We start from the raw sequence: 16,536 nt of genomic DNA on the forward strand, positions 1-16,536 counted from the left end.
GGTGTGTAGTTGCGTACTGATGGGAATAGAAAATTGATATTATATATAGTAGAATCGACTATTTCCAGTACAATATCAAGCAAATCCACAGCCCAAAGTACAATATTAAGAATACTTTAAGCAGCTACGCGTGGCTTGTATCCATGTTGTCTATGTGTAATACTACACACTGTACACACGTGCAAATTGATGTAAATGGAGTGAAAGAAACGAGGCAACAAAGAGTCAAAGAACCCGTCTAAACTAGTTCCACGAGTATTGCCACAGTTTTATCTACTTGAGACATCTATGAATGCCCCTACACGATCCTATCCCTTTGCTTCAGTCTTGATATTGTGCAGGTAAGTCTTCCGGGTGAGCAAATGCAGCGGACGTAGCACCTTGAACTCAGTCTTACTGTTATATGGACAAGCCTTCAGGGTCAGTAGAACTGGCGGATGTAGCACGTAAGTCCCTCACGTAGTGGCACTGAAGCTACTGTAAAAAAAGTCTTATGCGGAGCGCAAGGGTGAAATATCATGTATCCCAAAGGAGTTGAAGAGGTTTGACACGCGGCAGACTATAAATGAATAACTGCTGAACACGATTTTGTAAATACACACGCTAGATGATACAAAATAACATATCTACCAGAGCAGTGCCATGATATCTATCCAACAAAAAGATCCATCCAAGATTCGAATGAGAGACGCAAGAAAACCAGAAAGCAAAACAAAAGATCAACCACGAAAAGGAAAGCCCTTGCCACAGCGATCAGATAGACGACACTCCCTCGCAAAAAGCCCCGTCTCGCCCCCCGCTCAACAGAATCCAAGCACCCCTCCAATCCCGCGTACTGCGATTCCAATCTCCATCCTCACCTACTCCTGTGGCGGCACAAACGAATCCCCATTCATCTGCCTCGTCTCCACCCAAACCTTCGCCCCCTTGACCCTCCCCTCCAACACATTGGTCTTCCCCCCCCTGCATAAGTCCCCCCTCACAAGCATTTTCCAACGCCCTAAACCATTCCTCGCAACTATCCTGCTGAACCGTCATAACGCCCTCGCTGCCGCCGTTCGCCCGGTTCCCATTGTCGTCCCACGTGGTGCTGAGGATCCACTTGATCGGGTACCCGCGCCCGTCGGTGAGCTCGTACGTGTATACGAGAGGCTTTTGTGGGGGTTAGGGAGTCGGGGAAGTGTGCGCAGTAGGATGATAGCGCCGATTGGTATTGGGCGGTGGTTGGGAGGTGGGTGGTCGGGCAGGTGCTGCGGGCGATGGGGTGGTGGTAGGGGAGGGGGTACTTGGATTTTGGACGGGGTGGGAGGGCGGTTGTTAGAGTGAGAGTTGATAGGAGGGTGAGAAGGGGGAGGAAGAGTATGGTGTACATGGCTGTGATGTTCGTCGTGATTAGTTTTTTTATGTGATGTTGAGTACAGGATTCGGTCCTGTATCTTGTTTGAAATGTATAAATTAGACTCCGCAACAATCAATTCAATCCGGTCACTCTCCTAGACCCACTTACCTATCTAGGTAGGGCTTAAACTCCTATAGGTAACTACTAGGCTTAAAGCGGTAATCAATCAATCCAATCTGAACCTTCTAGGACCCACTTAATTGATTGTTGCGGACTGTGGTATAAATCGATGGTGTAGAACTTTCTTGTTTACGCAAAGTGTAGATTTCTCTATATCGAAATAATTCCTCTGTTAGACGCAGGATGTCGGATCGTGAGTATCGGTAGAGACGTCGGCTGCTGGACACTTCGGCCCGACTTCGGCCCACCTTGCGCAAGAGCTTAGGTATACCTTCGTAGCACCTATGTTCGTAGATATCAATTAGAACCACCGAACAGAATGCATTCCTAGTTATCGTTATTTCCCTTTACGCACTTAGTGCAAAGCCAACCAACACTGATCAGTGATTGCTTGAGGCGATCACAGACAGCAAGGAAGAAGAGACAGACCGCATCTTTGACAGCCTCCCTAACGCACGACGTTATACTCCTGAGAGAAGATTCTGTGCTAAGAACAGAGCGAGGCAGAGATAACGCATAGCGATCAAAACCTCCCTCTAAGCTGCTAATCCAGGCCGAAGCTCGATTACAGCGCGTCAGCAACGCACAAAGACACACTGTTGAAATCCCGACGCGAGAAGTCTTGGGACGACTACAGCACGTCAGCAGCGCAGAGCGACAGACTATTGATATCCCGACGCGAGAAGTCTCGGGACGACTATAGTGCGTCAGCAACGCGTAGCGATTCCGTACGAGCGTCCCCGGACGATCCTATCACGTACAACCACAAGCGCTGGAACCGACCAACCAGCTAGACAAGACAAGGCAACGCGTCAATATACACCGGCACGATGGCAGGCAGCCAGAGCAACTCTGGCGATACAGACGCTGATGTTCAAGAGCAACTACTCAACTATCCATCCGAACGCAATACAAGCAAGCGCGCAGAAACTATATCCCCAGGAGCGAAGTTTACTGCTGAACACCTTATGCGACACTGTCCATACACAGTCACGTTTGACTATATCAACCCATCTCTCTGGGGTGTACCCGCACCAGAGGATGCAGACGAGACGCACGCAACAACCTGGGTCGCGAAGGCTATCCACGACTACCATGTAGGAATGGAATGGGATGAGAGACTATACTTCGACTACCAATGGGACTTTGAAGGATGGACACGAGAGCTATTCCAGAAGGTTGAGCGCACTACGCTAAGATCTCTGAAGACTGTGCTCCGGTATAGGGGAGTCTATACAGGCAAATTTCGGGCTAGAGTAGCTGATTCCCTCTTCAACTTACTAGGAGGAGAAAACGCTCCCGAATGGGACCCTGCAGAGTTCAAGGCCGAGAAGTTTGACGAACGTTCTGAGGCGTACCAGCGTCAGCAGAACGCACATCTAGCAGCCCCTATAGATAGACAAGCGCAGCAGCCACTGCAACAGACGCAGCCACTGGAACCGCTACAGCCGCAGCCACAACGTCCGTCACAGGGCGAGCAGTATAGAGTGAGACAAGGCGTTCGAAGCCACCCGCAATATCAAGAGCTACAACAACCGCCCTACGCGATCAATGCCTATGCAGGACCACAGCCTCGACAAACGGAGCAGGCTATGCAACCACAACAATGGTACCCGCAGACACAGACACGACCCCCAGCGACCGCATACCGCGAGGTGACACCTTTCCCTCAGCAACCTACAAACCGAGTACCTGACAGACCCCTTGGCCTACCACATGACCCGTACAAGACGCTACCGCCGCGATGGTCTCGCAACGATCGGCTCGAAGCCAATACGATCACGCAGTTCTCTAAGCTATGGGACAATAGCAACAAGTATACAGGGAATGCGTACGATCTCCTAGACGATAAGATTAAGATCTTCTTCAGCATCTGCTGGCAGGTAGATATCCAGGAGGAGCAGTTTCACGCAGTGTTTCCCCGTATCCTTACCGGGCGTGCAGAGACGTTCTACATACAGGTTGTAGAGAGAGATGATAGCTTTGCTGATGCGTACATGGCAATCAAAAACCACTTCGACCATGACGTCCATCACCAGCACTACTACACAGACTGGACGACTACAACCTTCGCTCGCACCCGCGCAGAGAACCCTGATAAGGGACTACACGAGGTTCTGCAGATCCTGCTTGACAAGCTGCAGCTATGCCAGCGTGCCCTTGGCAAGAACTTTGAGGGTGAGGATGCCCTCCGCACTACGGTCATCAATGCCTGCCGAGGAGTACCAGAACTTGAGATGGCACTGTTCAAGCCAGCCACAATCTGTGAAGGACTCTTCTCAGATCTACGATCCGCAGTGGAAACACACCTAGCACGGCAACACACCGCCCAGTTGGTCACAGAAGATCAATACTACCTAGACCGCCGATACAACGGCAATGGAAGGATCCGAGGTGGATCTCGAGGTGGAGGAGGATTCAGAGGCGGATCCAGAGGAGCATACCGAGGAGGCGAGCAGCGCGACGACAACGGACGAGGATTCAAGCCACGTTGGAGGAAGAAATGCTTTGTTTGCCGGAAGGAAGGATGCTGGTCTACCAACCACACAGATAAAGAGCGCAAAGATGCCCGTGCGCAGTTCTTCTCTACGCTATACTTTACAGGTGCACAGCCCCCTGAGGACTTCTCCGTACATCTTGCAGAATACGAAGGGATCGAGCACACCAGCCAGTACAATCAGAGAGGCTGGAGAGAGGAGGAAGACTGCGAGGATGACGAGGATGACGACGTCGCGGAAGCACATTCTGAACACCAGTTCTTCAAGGAGCAATGCCTTGCAGACCAGGCGTTCTTGCATCATATCTCGGGCGACGACATATACAGCCGAGACGCGCCGTCAGCACCAGCATCGCAGTTCCTGCTTGAGGACCGCTACACACGATCTGTGTACCAAGGAATCCTACCAGATACAGGCGCTGCAAACGTATCCACGGTCGGCAAGGAGCAATACCTCGCACTTACGAGAGAAGATCCGACGGTTAAGTTAGACACATCTACAGCAGGGAAAGCGTCTATTAAATTCGGAAAAGGCGAGGCTACAGCGTCGATTGGCACCGTGCAGGTCTCTACGGAGATCGGAAAAATCAACTTCGAAGTGCTCGAGGCGCCTACGCCGTTCTTGCTATGCCTTGCAGACATGGACCGCTTAAAGGTATACTTCAACAATACGACAGACGAGCTGGTTCAGGATGACGTACACATCCCGGTGATTCGCAAATGGGGACATCCTTGGTTCCATCTAAACAAGAGAGAGAGAGCAACTATGTTCCTAACGGAGACAGAATTGCGACGGCTCCATCGACGGTTTGGACACCCAGCTGTTACGCGACTAGTCAAACTCTTAAAGGATGCTGGCCATAACGACTTCGAAGAAAGAACCCTAGAAGAAGTCACTAAGTTCTGCCACCACTGCCAGCTCCACAGCTCCGCGCCGCGCCGATTCAAATTCACTCTTAAGGATGATCACCACTTCAACTATGAGATCCTGGTGGACGTAATGTACCTAAGCAACAAACCTGTACTGCATGTGGTCGATTCCTCAACAGCGTTTCAAGGCGCGAGGTTCCTCAGCGCTATCTCAGCTAAAGAAACATGGCAAGCACTGCGGATACTATGGATCGACACCTACCAGGGACCACCCGACATCATCACGCATGATGCAGGTACTAACTTCGCGAGCGCAGAGTTCCGCGCAGAAGCAAAGATCATGGGAGTCACATGCAAGCAAGTACCTACGGAGGCGCACTGGTCTATCGGCAAAACTGAGAGGTACCATGCCCCTCTACGCCGGGCATGGGACATACTCCATGCAGAACTCACTGACACTATGTCCGACGACGCGATTCTCCAGATGGCTGTGAAGGCTGTTAACGATACTGCTGGCCCTGATGGACTAGTCCCGACGTTACTAGTCTTTGGAGCGTACCCACGAATGACTGCAGAGTCACCGCCATCACCATCAATGGTCAAACGCAGCGAGGCTATTCAAAAGGCGACGAAAGCCCTGCGCAAGCTCACTGCAGAGCGCCAAGTTGCAGACGCCTTGAACACCCGCAATGGACCAGCCACTGCAGACATGCTCGCGCTCCCACTCCAGAGCGAAGTCTTAGTATGGAGAGAGAGTGATGGCTGGAATGGCCCGTACAAGATCGCCAGTACAGATGGCCACAACATCACTGTCGACATGGTTAATGGTCCAGCGACATTCAGATCAACTGTCGTTAAGCCATACTACAGACCAGACCACCTGTGGAGCGACCCTGATGCGCCACACGCGCCGAATGAGCCGAATGAGCCGCACGAGCCGATAGCAGTACCTCCGGCAGCGCAACCACGTAGAAGAGGCCGCCCTCCAGGGTCAAAGAACAAGCGGAAGGCGCACGCGTACATCACCAAGAAGGAGCAGGACGATCTTGAGCTAGCTATCAAGCTACGGAACGATGGCGTGATCACAACCTCAGGCGCCCCCTTTGAAGCGTCTGATGACCAAGAGATCAGCGACCTAGTAGGTCGTGGAGTCTTCAAGTTTGAGCAATACGACGAGAGGCTACACAGCAAGATCCGGATCTTTAAGTCACGCCTAGTACGTGAGGTCAAGGGAAAGACAACTAAGCCTTATGAGAAATCCCGTCTGGTTATCCAAGGCTACCAAGACTATGGCAAGGAGGCTATCTTAACGCAGTCGCCAACCATCCAGCGATGTAGCCAGCGCCTGATTATGTCGCTGGCGCCTGGGCTAGTACAAAGCGGCATGAGCGTTGAGCTACGTGATATTACGCAGGCATACCCACAGGCTCAGACAACACTGAAGAGGACGATACTCGCACACCTCCCTACCGAGCTGGTACATCGATATCCAGAAGGCACGATACTCCACGTGATCAAGCCACTATATGGGATCGCGGAGGCAGGAGTCCACTGGTGGACAACATATCACGGACACCACTGCAAGGAACTAGATATGTCAACATCTACGTACGACCCATGCCTGTTGATCACGAACAGCGACGACGCAGACGTCTTCGACATCGTCGGTATGCAGACAGACGACACCCTCATGCTCGGAACGACCGCGTTCTTATCACGCGAAGAGAAAAAGATCCAGAAGGCGCAGTTTAGATCAAAACCAAAGGCTATGCTGACACCAGAGGTGCAGTTAGACTTTAATGGATGTACACTTACGATGGACGCCAGCAGAGTCTTAATCCTCAGGCAGAAAGGACAAGGAGGAAGGATCAGGCTTGTTGATATTAGGGCACCCGACCGCGCGCAACAGTACACCGAGCAACGCGCCCGCGGAGCGTACATCGCATCAACATGCCAACCAGAGGCATCATTTGATCTGTCCGTAGCTGCTCAAGCGCAGCAACCATCAGACGAGGACATTAAGGCACTCAACAAGCGCCTGAAATGGCAGATGGAGAATCTCACTCGTGGCCTACGCTACGTCACTGTCAACCTTACGGAGGCTAAGTTGATAGTCTTTGTAGACGGCTCCTTTGCCAACAACAAGGACCTCAGCTCACAGCTAGGCTTTGTCCTCATGCTCGTCAACGAGTCCATTGGCGCCAACACCTTCACAATACAAGGCAACGTGATCCACTACAGCTCTACAAAGTGCAAGCGCATCACACGGAGCGTACTGGCCTCAGAGATCTACGGCATGGTCAACGGCTTTGACATAGGCATCGCGGTTGCAACCACGCTAAGGATAGTTACAGAACGACTTGGACTACCTGCAATTCCCTTGGTTATCTGTACAGACTCGTACTCCTTGTACGAGTGCCTAGTAAAGCTTGGGACAACGAAGGAGAAGCGCCTCATGATCGATATTATGGCGCTGCGCCAATCATATGAGCGTCGCGAGATCACGGAGATCCGCTGGATCAATGGCGAAGACAATCCTGCAGACGCCTTCACGAAGGCATCGCCAAACCGCGCTCTTGAACGCTTTATTGACGGCAATAAGCTGACAGTCCGAGTAGATGGATGGGTGCAGAGGCCAACAAGCTTTGATGTTTAATGCTATACACTGTCACTACCGATACAAGCAGAGTTACTAGCTATCCAGAAAGAAAAGACTTCCAGTGTCGGATCGTGAGTATCGGTAGAGACGTCGGCTGCTGGACACTTCGGCCCGACTTCGGCCCACCTTGCGCAAGAGCTTAGGTATACCTTCGTAGCACCTATGTTCGTAGATATCAATTAGAACCACCGAACAGAATGCATTCCTAGTTATCGTTATTTCCCTTTACGCACTTAGTGCAAAGCCAACCAACACAGGAAGTATTTTATATAATCTCAATCACCACAACACTACCATCACTACCTCATTCAAATTACCCCAGGAGGGTCTGAATAGGAGGTTCAATAGCCTTTTTACTCACTCCTCGCTGGCACTGTGCTTCCTGGCTTCAACGTCCGATATCTTGTGACTTGCTTGCAAATGAGATTCTTTGTTGTATTTGCTAGAATTTGTTTCGACTGCACAAAAGGGGCACAAAGACTGCTTTGTGAGACACGGCTTTGTGGACAAAGAGGTTGAGACGTGAGGCGTGCGTCTGGAACAGTAGACAATGAGTAGGAATGTGAGGGACGAAGGGTGGCAAGAAAGTGTGTTGAAGTCAGGATTCGAATTTCACCACTTGATAGGATCCATCCTATAAGTAGGTAGGGTGTTCTAGGCAGCTGGTATGGTAGTAATGTACAATGGCGATACGATAGGGAGTGTTTTAATGGTACTTTAAATGTAGATGTCGATGTGTTGCTTTAGATCGCGCAGTGGGACAGATGTATTGAGGTGTTAGCTATCCAAGGTGGGAGAATGTTGGTTGATGTCGAACTTTTGTTTCCCAAATTATCGCGAATTTGGTATTAAACATGTATCTTCATGTTCAGTATTCGCTATAGTGTGCCGCATGTCTTATCTCTTGCGTATGCAAATCTCAGTGTTAGGGTATTGTGTATTCTTCTCTAGTCGATGCTAGAGTGTTACCGGAAGGCGATTTAGGGCAATACTAAAAACACGACCGCGTTGAACCAAGTTGGAAAACTTCCATCTAACTGTCATCCTAGTCTTACTGAGGACTGGGGTGTTGGAAATATTACATGGAGGCCTGCAAGCGCCGTACCACCTTTGCACACGAGAAAAAACACTATAATCTCTGATCAAGCCCTTTTGTTCGTTACGATCGAGCAAAGTATGACATGACTAGCCGTGTAAAGCTCCACGTCGTCTTCTCGCTTTTTTAAACTCGGGTGGTTTCAGTCATAGTGAGTGAGGTGCTGTATCCCCAGATGTTCCCGTGTGTTTTGACTAAATGGTATGGTAGGGCGCGGATAAAGCAACTGCTAGATGTGAGTGATTAGTCTCAAGTCCCACTCACGGTTAAATGTTGTTGCGTGGCTTCATGTCTGAAAGTCGCCGAGGTATGTTAGACTGGCCACTTTTTCGTCTATTCAGACCCCTGCCAGTTTCCGTGGTACAGGGTGAAAAGACGCAGGCACTCGATCGCAAAACAAAAACGTCGACGCGCCGTGCCGGCACACGGCCACTCATGACGTCGTAAGAAGCAAAACTAGAATGTCACTGTTTGACGATCAAGCCATGGACAGATGTTGTTTAGCGGGGGTTCGTCTCAGGTTTTTTGTGTTTTTTTGTGGGCTGCGGTCTAGAACCGGGTTTGTATGATGGAATGGCACGCTGTTGTGTTTGTTACAAAATGCCTGTTGATGCTGTAACAGGGTGGTGATGACAGATTTTGGCGCACAGCCGCTGATCGGAGCGGATGAGGATTCCAGGACCACGGTCAAAAGAGCGTTGTGGTGCGCCCCTGCCCGATAGCGTGTGTCGATGACGGGAGATGGACCGTTGCCGCGTAGGGAGGGGTATGCTTGCTTAGCCAGGGCTGAGACTTTCACCTCGGACACTTTTGGCGGCATGACGATTCTGGAAAATAGTACGAGGTTGGTGTTGCGAATATATGCGTAGAGTTGTTGAGCTGACGCTGTGCTCGGCATTATTGGACACTTGATCTTATCATAGTCTACACGTGGGGACGCATGCAATGCTGTCTCTGTTGCTTTGGGGGGTTGGCAGCCTCAGATGGAGAAGCTGTGCAACGGCAGGCTGCATGCGTGGGCGCGGAAGGGTGCATGGCGCGTTTCATCAGCGGTAGAGTTTGGATATGTCTTGCCTTTGTGGTGTTGTGCTCTGCGGCAACCGACGTAGCGCGAAGTGGGGGGTGAGGAGGTTTGTTGACTAGGCGACTGGGGGTTCTTTCTTCCAGTCGGACCTTTGGTGCTAGACGCGCAGGCTTGGTGGTAATCCCAAGTCCCATGACGGCGTAAATGGCGGCGCTTCGCTATCGCGGGCGGGCGCGGCCAAGAAGGCTGGAGGAAGCCGTGATCTGAGGCTCGGTCGGTGATGGGGTAAAAGGTACCTCGCATGTGAAATGCGGGAGGGGCGTCTTTGGTCAAGGAAGCCGCGATGGAGACATGCCTATCTGGCGGCAGCATGCAAGGACGGCAGCGTGGGAAACATGGCTGGTCATGTACTGTATACCAACCACGCCCTGAGCAACTTGTGGTGCTGTGACGAGGGATGAAAACGGAGGTAGGGCAGGGCGCTACATGGGATATGACATGCACCTCGTACTGTGGAGAGAGAGACATCTGGAGCTACTGCACATTGGCACAGGTTGATTACCACCTAGAGTGTACTCGGACGTCAGGCGCATTGTGTGCATGAGTGGCAGCTTGCAGCTTGCAGCTTGTAGCTTGTACGGTAGAGTCGGGTTTGGTGGCGGCTAGAGCATGTCGCATGCTCATGACAGCAAAATTACAGGAAACACGGGCGAAACGGAATTTGGGCTTTCCTGTGGAGTCATGGCTTGAGTGGAGATTAAGGCAGTGTCTTGAGGCTAGCAAGGAGATGGGCGGAGGCTCTTGCGGCAAAAGCATGCTCAGTCAGTCTGCCAGGCCCATCTGTGCTTTCCATCTTTCACCCAGACGGCTGGTAGTTGTTGTTCATCTCGACTCAGCTCAGTCATTGCAGTTGCAGTCTGTTTTTGATTCGTTTTGCCCATCCCGGTTATCTTGCCGGCCAGGCTCAGGTGTCAAGTGTGACGTGGGATCGAGTGGTCGCCAGCCCTCCGTCCCGGTGCCGTGTGGCCTTGCCAGCACTATGGAGGAAAAGACGACGTCGCGACGGTTGACCAAGAGAGACCGCCATCCTCCAATCGCATACTTGAACAAGTCGTCCAACACACACACCAATACGCTGAAGCGCGCCCCGAGTGCGGCCTCCTACTTTGCCCATTCCAGCCTTGGCGCAGCACTCCCCACTGTGACGACTGGCACTGGGACGGCTACTGCTGGTGCTGCTGCATCGTCGCTCTCGCCTGCCACGACACCGGGTAGTGCTCCTCTTCGCCGCAGCCCGTCTTTGACGCCCGTCCACGAGCACCACAATCACAACGCCTACAACGCCCACCACAGCTACAACGCCTACCACTCTGCGAATGTAGAAGCCGCGACCCAGCACCAGCTTCCGCCCTCGGTTGCGCACCTGCCTCCCGCCGCCGTCGGCCAGCCCTTCAACTCGATAGTCGAGGACGCCCTCAACGCCTCCAACAGCAGCGGTCCACGTAGGCCTGCGGGCCCACAGCACTCGCAGACGGACCAGCCCTCGCGCTACCTGCGTCCCTCGCGCTCCTTCAACACCAACATGGACACGACGACCCCGCCCTCGACCGGCACCCCCAAGACGAACCGCTACAGCGATGGCAGCGGCGAGGGCGCAAAGAAGCGCCTCTCGGGCGGCGCGAAGAAGAAGGGCACCTTTTCCACCTTTATGAGCAGCATGCTGGGCTCTCCGCGCCGGCCCACCATCTCGACGCCCACGAACCCCATGCATGTCACCCACGTCAGCATCGACAACCAGACGGGCGAGTACACGGTACGCCGCCGGACCCTGACCCCTCTTCCTCTTCTATTTGCTTCTCCCACTGACCTCCCCAGGGCCTTCCCAAGGAATGGCAGCGCATGCTGCAGCAGAATGGCATCTCCCAGGAGGAGCAGAAGCAGCACCCCCAGGCCGTCATGGACGTCGTCAACTTCTACAAGGACAATGCCGAGAAGAGCGAGGACGATGCCATCTGGGACAAGATGGGTCCCGCGCAGCCTCAAGGGTACGCCTACCAGGCCAACATCGCGCCTAACAACAACTATGGGTCAGTACAGCCCCTCCTCAGTCCCCCGCAAAGCCCTCGATTCCCACGGAACGACCAGTCCAGCTTTGAGAATCCAAGAGCCCCCCCGCCAATTCCTCGCAGTGTTACGTCGCCGACTCCCATGTCGCCCCCCCTCAATGTCGCCCAAATGGTACCGAGCCGCCCAGCCCCCAGGCCTCCAGTGTCCGCCGCACCCTCTGTCGCCGCCGTCCCGACCAGACCTGCGCCCCAGGCCCCGAGTCCCATCATCACGCAACAACAGCCGCCTCGCCATGAAAACGACTATCCGCAGGTCGCCTATGCCCCTCCGACTTTTACAGAAAGCCCGGGTGCGTCGTCCGCACCCCGTAGCCGCGCGAATACTACGGGAGGGACTCCCCCACGTTTTGACTCGCCGGCTAGCGCTGGGCCCATCTCCCCTGCGCAACAGTACCAACAGCAGCAGCAACAAGCCATGGCCATGGCAGCTGCCATCCAGCAGCCAAAAGCCCCCATGAGCAGGAGCGCCAGCCAAAGGGCCCCACAACCCGCACATCCCCCACCGCAGCCGACGCCTCAACAGGTTTTTGCCCAGCAGTCCGACCCCCAGAACATCCCATTACCGTCCCAACAAGCTCGAGTTGGCCCGGCCCCACGACCGCGCCAAAGACCTCGCCAAAGCCAAGGGCCAGATATCGTTGCCAAGCTCAATGCCATCTGTACCCAGGCCGACCCCAGAGAGAGATATCGCAATCTCAGCAAGATTGGCCAGGGTGCCTCTGGTGGTGTTTTCATGGCCTATGAAGTCAACACGAACAAATGCGTGGCCATCAAGCAGATGAACCTCGAACAGCAGCCGAAGAAGGATCTGATCATCAATGAAATCCTCGTCATGAAAGATAGCAAGCACAAGAATATCGTCAATTTCATGGACAGTTTCCTGCTGCGGGGTGATCTCTGGGTGGTTATGGAGTACATGGAGGGCGGAAGTTTGACAGATGTGGTTACTTTTAACATCATGTCAGAAGGTCAAATAGCCGCCGTGTGCAGAGAAGTGAGTGTGCATGCATTAATAGCAGGACTAAGCTAACCCCGCACAGACACTCCACGGATTGCAACATTTGCATTCAAAGGGTGTGATCCACCGAGACATCAAGTCGGATAACATTTTGCTGTCCCAAGAAGGCAACATTAAACTCAGTACGTCAACCCACGATTCTGACATGACATGTCTAACCCCTGGATAGCCGATTTTGGTTTCTGTGCACAGATCAACGAAAGCCATAACAAGCGCACGACCATGGTAGGCACCCCGTACTGGATGGCTCCTGAGGTTGTTACCCGGAAGGAATACGGCCGAAAGGTGGACATTTGGTCATTGGGCATCATGTCGATTGAAATGATCGAGGGAGAGCCACCTTATCTGAACGAGAGCCCCCTACGCGCACTCTGGCTTATTGCGACCAACGGCACGCCAACGATCAAGGAAGAGCATGCATTGACACCCGTATTCCGCGACTTCTTGGCCTTTTCGCTCAAGGTTGACCCCGACAAGCGAGCTAGCGCTCACGACCTCCTTGTTGTAAGTGCAATACGAAAATTTTAAGTTTGATGATGACTAACAAAGCGACAGCATCCCTTTATCCAAACTGCTGAACCGCTGGGCACATTAGCACCATTGGTGCAGGCCGCGAGGAAGGCAAGGGCGGAAGAAAGGCGGAAGAAGGGTGGTCTGTGAAGATTTTCAATTCGTTATGACTCTCTTAACACCGGAACGTAGGCACGGGCGTTACGCATACCGAAAAGCACGATTCGTCGAACACGAGGACGGATTCGTTTGTGGATTGGTATGGCAAAACGACGGAATTATAAGGTGGTTCAATGGCGCGAGTGACTCATGGACGCATGTGGTGGCATTCCCCGATTACGTACCCATTCGAGTGGCGATTATCGAAGCGACGAGCCTTGACGAGTCGCGGCAGCACCACCCCCAACTCGGCAGTCAGTATGCAAAGGTCGAAGCCTCATACTGCTGTGATTCGTATACGAGCATTGTCGAGCGAATTAGCAAGCGTGTACCACACTGTTCAAACAGCTCCTTCCAGCGAGCATAGCATGTTTTGTTTTGAAAGAGCGTATGTCATGTTGGCGTACATGATGACGCCGAGATACCGGTTTCTTTTAGATTACAACGGGACGGGCCCCTATACACCATTTGCAATTTTTAGTGTTTAAACAACGTGGGATGGACTACAGTATTATCTTCAGGTGGCATCCTCGGCATATGGAAAGGTCGAATAAAATCTACAACATCTGTAATAATTTAGTTCACTTGCGTATGATGAGGCTATGTGAAGATGGCAGATTATGCCGTCGCGTTAGTCAAGTGGCTGAGCACGCGGCCGCCACAGTGTTCGTCATCAACCCCGCTAAACTGTTTAGGCGGCGCGAGCCCAACGGGCGGAACGAGCTCCAAACCAAGACTATACCACAACAGTTGCCATAACTTTGACTTTCACTGCCACCTACAAACCCAGCGCTCTAGCTATATATCACGCGGACCCAAAGACCTTTTCCCGATCGCTACCACGCCTCGCCTACACCCTGCGACTCTTAACTTGACACCTCCGACACTGCTCGAGGCACGACAAGCTCACCCGTATATCAAGCCACGACACGCACGAACAGAACCAGACAGGCGCCATGTTTCGCGCGCAGTCCAACATCTTCGACGATGTAGTCGTCAAGGCTACAGACGAGAACCTCACTAGCGAGAACTGGGAATACATACTGGTATGGACAGACTACGCCTTTTACTATGGCATATTGCTGACTTCTTGCCAAGGACGTATGCGACAAAGTTGGATCCTCGGACACAGGCGCCAAAGATGCCGTCGCTGCTATGATTAGGCGGTTGGCACACCGAAATGCGAACGTACAACTATACACGCTTGAGCTTGCGAATGCTCTGAGCCAGAACTGCGGAATCCAGATGCACAAGGAGCTCGCATCGCGAAGCTTCACTGAAGCCTTGCTGAGACTAGCCAATGACCGCAACACACATCAGCAGGTCAAGGCCAAGATACTGGAGCGCATGGGCGAGTGGACAGACATGTTCGCTCGTGACCCGGACCTGGGTATCATGTCTGGTGCCTATATGAAGCTAAAATCACAAAGTATGCCAAGTGCTTCACCTGAACGCGCAAGTTGCTGACATGATGTAGATCCCAACCTTCGAGCGCCTTCGAAGCCCCAGAAGACGCAGATATCCGATGTCGAGCGCCAGAAGGAGGAAGAGGAGTTGCAAATGGCGCTTGCCATGTCGATACGAGAATCCAAAGGCGCTGCTCCAACAGCTGCCAAGTCCAACACACCTCAGCAAAGCGGCTCTGGTCCCAGTGCTTCGTCCGAACAACCTGCGAAACCAGTACCTTCGGGCACTACCGCTGCGACCGTCTCACGTGTACGAGCTCTCTTCGATTTCCAGCCTTCAGAACCCGGCGAACTGCAGTTCCGCAAGGGCGACATCATTGCCGTGCTTGAATCTGTCTACAAGGACTGGTGGAAGGGATCGCTTCGTGGGCAGACGGGTATCTTCCCGCTCAACTATGTGGAGAAGCTGCAAGACCCGACACGAGAAGAGCTGGAACGCGAGGCACAAAACGAGGCTGAAGTGTTTGCGCAAATAAGGAACGTGGAGAAGCTTCTAGCGCTTCTAAGCACAAGCTCTCAACCAGGTGCTGGCGATGCGCGGGACAACGAGGAGATTACCGAGCTCTACCACTCTACTCTGGCTATCCGGCCTAAGCTAATTGAGCTCATTGGGAAGTACTCACAAAAGAAGGGTAGGTTCATTTTTGCAAGCATTGATCACCAAGGCTGACATGATTAGATGACTTTACGCAGCTGAACGAAAAGTTCATCAAGGCTCGCCGAGATTACGAGTCCATGCTGGAAGCATCAATGTCTCAGCCACAACAACCTGCATATGGTGGCCGTCCTGCTTTTGGCGGCTACAACGCACCACCACCTTCGAATTACCAGGGATACCCACCTGCATCTTCAACTCCACATCAAGATCCGGGCCGTTTCGCCTATGGCGGCGCACCTCCACAATCAGGGCCTTCTCAAGTTCCACCACCAGGCTCCAGCCCCGCCTTCTTCATGGTCCCCCCTGGTGAACAACGGACCCAACAGACCCCGAAACCAGGTCTGCCACAAGACCCCTACCAGGCAGCTATGGGTAGAGTACCGGTAGGGGGGTCGACCACTAAGCTATGCTCCCCAAGAACTAGCAACCGCTCACTACGACTCGCCCGTGGACAACCGACACTCGTTCCATGCCCCTAGCCAGCCACAAGCTTCAGCCCCTCCTCAAGGTTACGACTATCCCCCGTCTACCCAGCAAGCCGGTGCCGGTTACCCACCACAGCAAGGTCCCCCCCCAAGGACCGCCACACGCACAGCAAAACCCATACGACCAAGTAACTTCTCCCCCTCCACAACACGCCCCGCAAGACCAACAGCCCCCATCGGATCCGTACGCGCAAGCTCCTCCCCAGCAGGGCTACGCATACCCACCATCGCAACCTGCCTACGCGCCACCTGCCCCGCCTGGAGCTTCGTCTAGTCCTGCACCCCCCGCTCAAACTCAAAGTTATCTGCCATATCGCCCAGGCGGCGCTGCTGCTGCCCCAAGTGCCCCAAGTGCACCACCGGTAGGTGGAGATGATGCGTCTGGATTTTACCGGTAGAATCGGCCTTGGAATAGGCGCTTGAGAGAAAGAAAGAGTTTGTAAACTGTA

At 53.0% G+C, this 16,536-nt stretch overlaps 3 protein-coding genes across 3 annotated transcripts; all 3 read left to right on the top strand.

The window, feature by feature from the left end:
• Positions 1-2,349: 2,349 nt before the first annotated feature.
• PtrM4_051380 (DUF1421 multi-domain protein) lies at positions 2,350-7,542 on the top strand (the record flags this gene model as incomplete). Its single annotated transcript, XM_066104909.1, has 1 exon — positions 2,350-7,542. The coding sequence occupies one exon, from the start codon at positions 2,350-2,352 to the stop codon at positions 7,540-7,542; it is 5,193 nt and encodes a 1,730-aa protein (XP_065959473.1).
• Positions 7,543-10,704: 3,162 nt separating this feature from the next.
• Positions 10,705-13,469, top strand: PtrM4_051390 (SPS1, Serine-threonine protein kinase; the record flags this gene model as incomplete). Its single annotated transcript, XM_001936916.2, has 5 exons — positions 10,705-11,478; positions 11,541-12,785; positions 12,832-12,931; positions 12,979-13,313; positions 13,365-13,469. The coding sequence occupies 5 exons, from the start codon at positions 10,705-10,707 to the stop codon at positions 13,467-13,469; spliced, it is 2,559 nt and encodes an 852-aa protein (XP_001936951.1).
• A 965-nt stretch (positions 13,470-14,434) lies between these two features.
• PtrM4_051400 (VHS multi-domain protein) lies at positions 14,435-16,485 on the top strand (the record flags this gene model as incomplete). Its single annotated transcript, XM_066104910.1, has 5 exons — positions 14,435-14,524; positions 14,577-14,907; positions 14,956-15,576; positions 15,624-15,979; positions 16,027-16,485. The coding sequence occupies 5 exons, from the start codon at positions 14,435-14,437 to the stop codon at positions 16,483-16,485; spliced, it is 1,857 nt and encodes a 618-aa protein (XP_065959474.1).
• Between the last annotated feature and the right edge of the window lie 51 nt (positions 16,486-16,536).

This window comes from Pyrenophora tritici-repentis, chromosome 10, assembly GCF_003171515.1.
Source record: "Pyrenophora tritici-repentis strain M4 chromosome 10, whole genome shotgun sequence".
NCBI classification, from domain to species: domain Eukaryota; kingdom Fungi; phylum Ascomycota; class Dothideomycetes; order Pleosporales; family Pleosporaceae; genus Pyrenophora; species Pyrenophora tritici-repentis.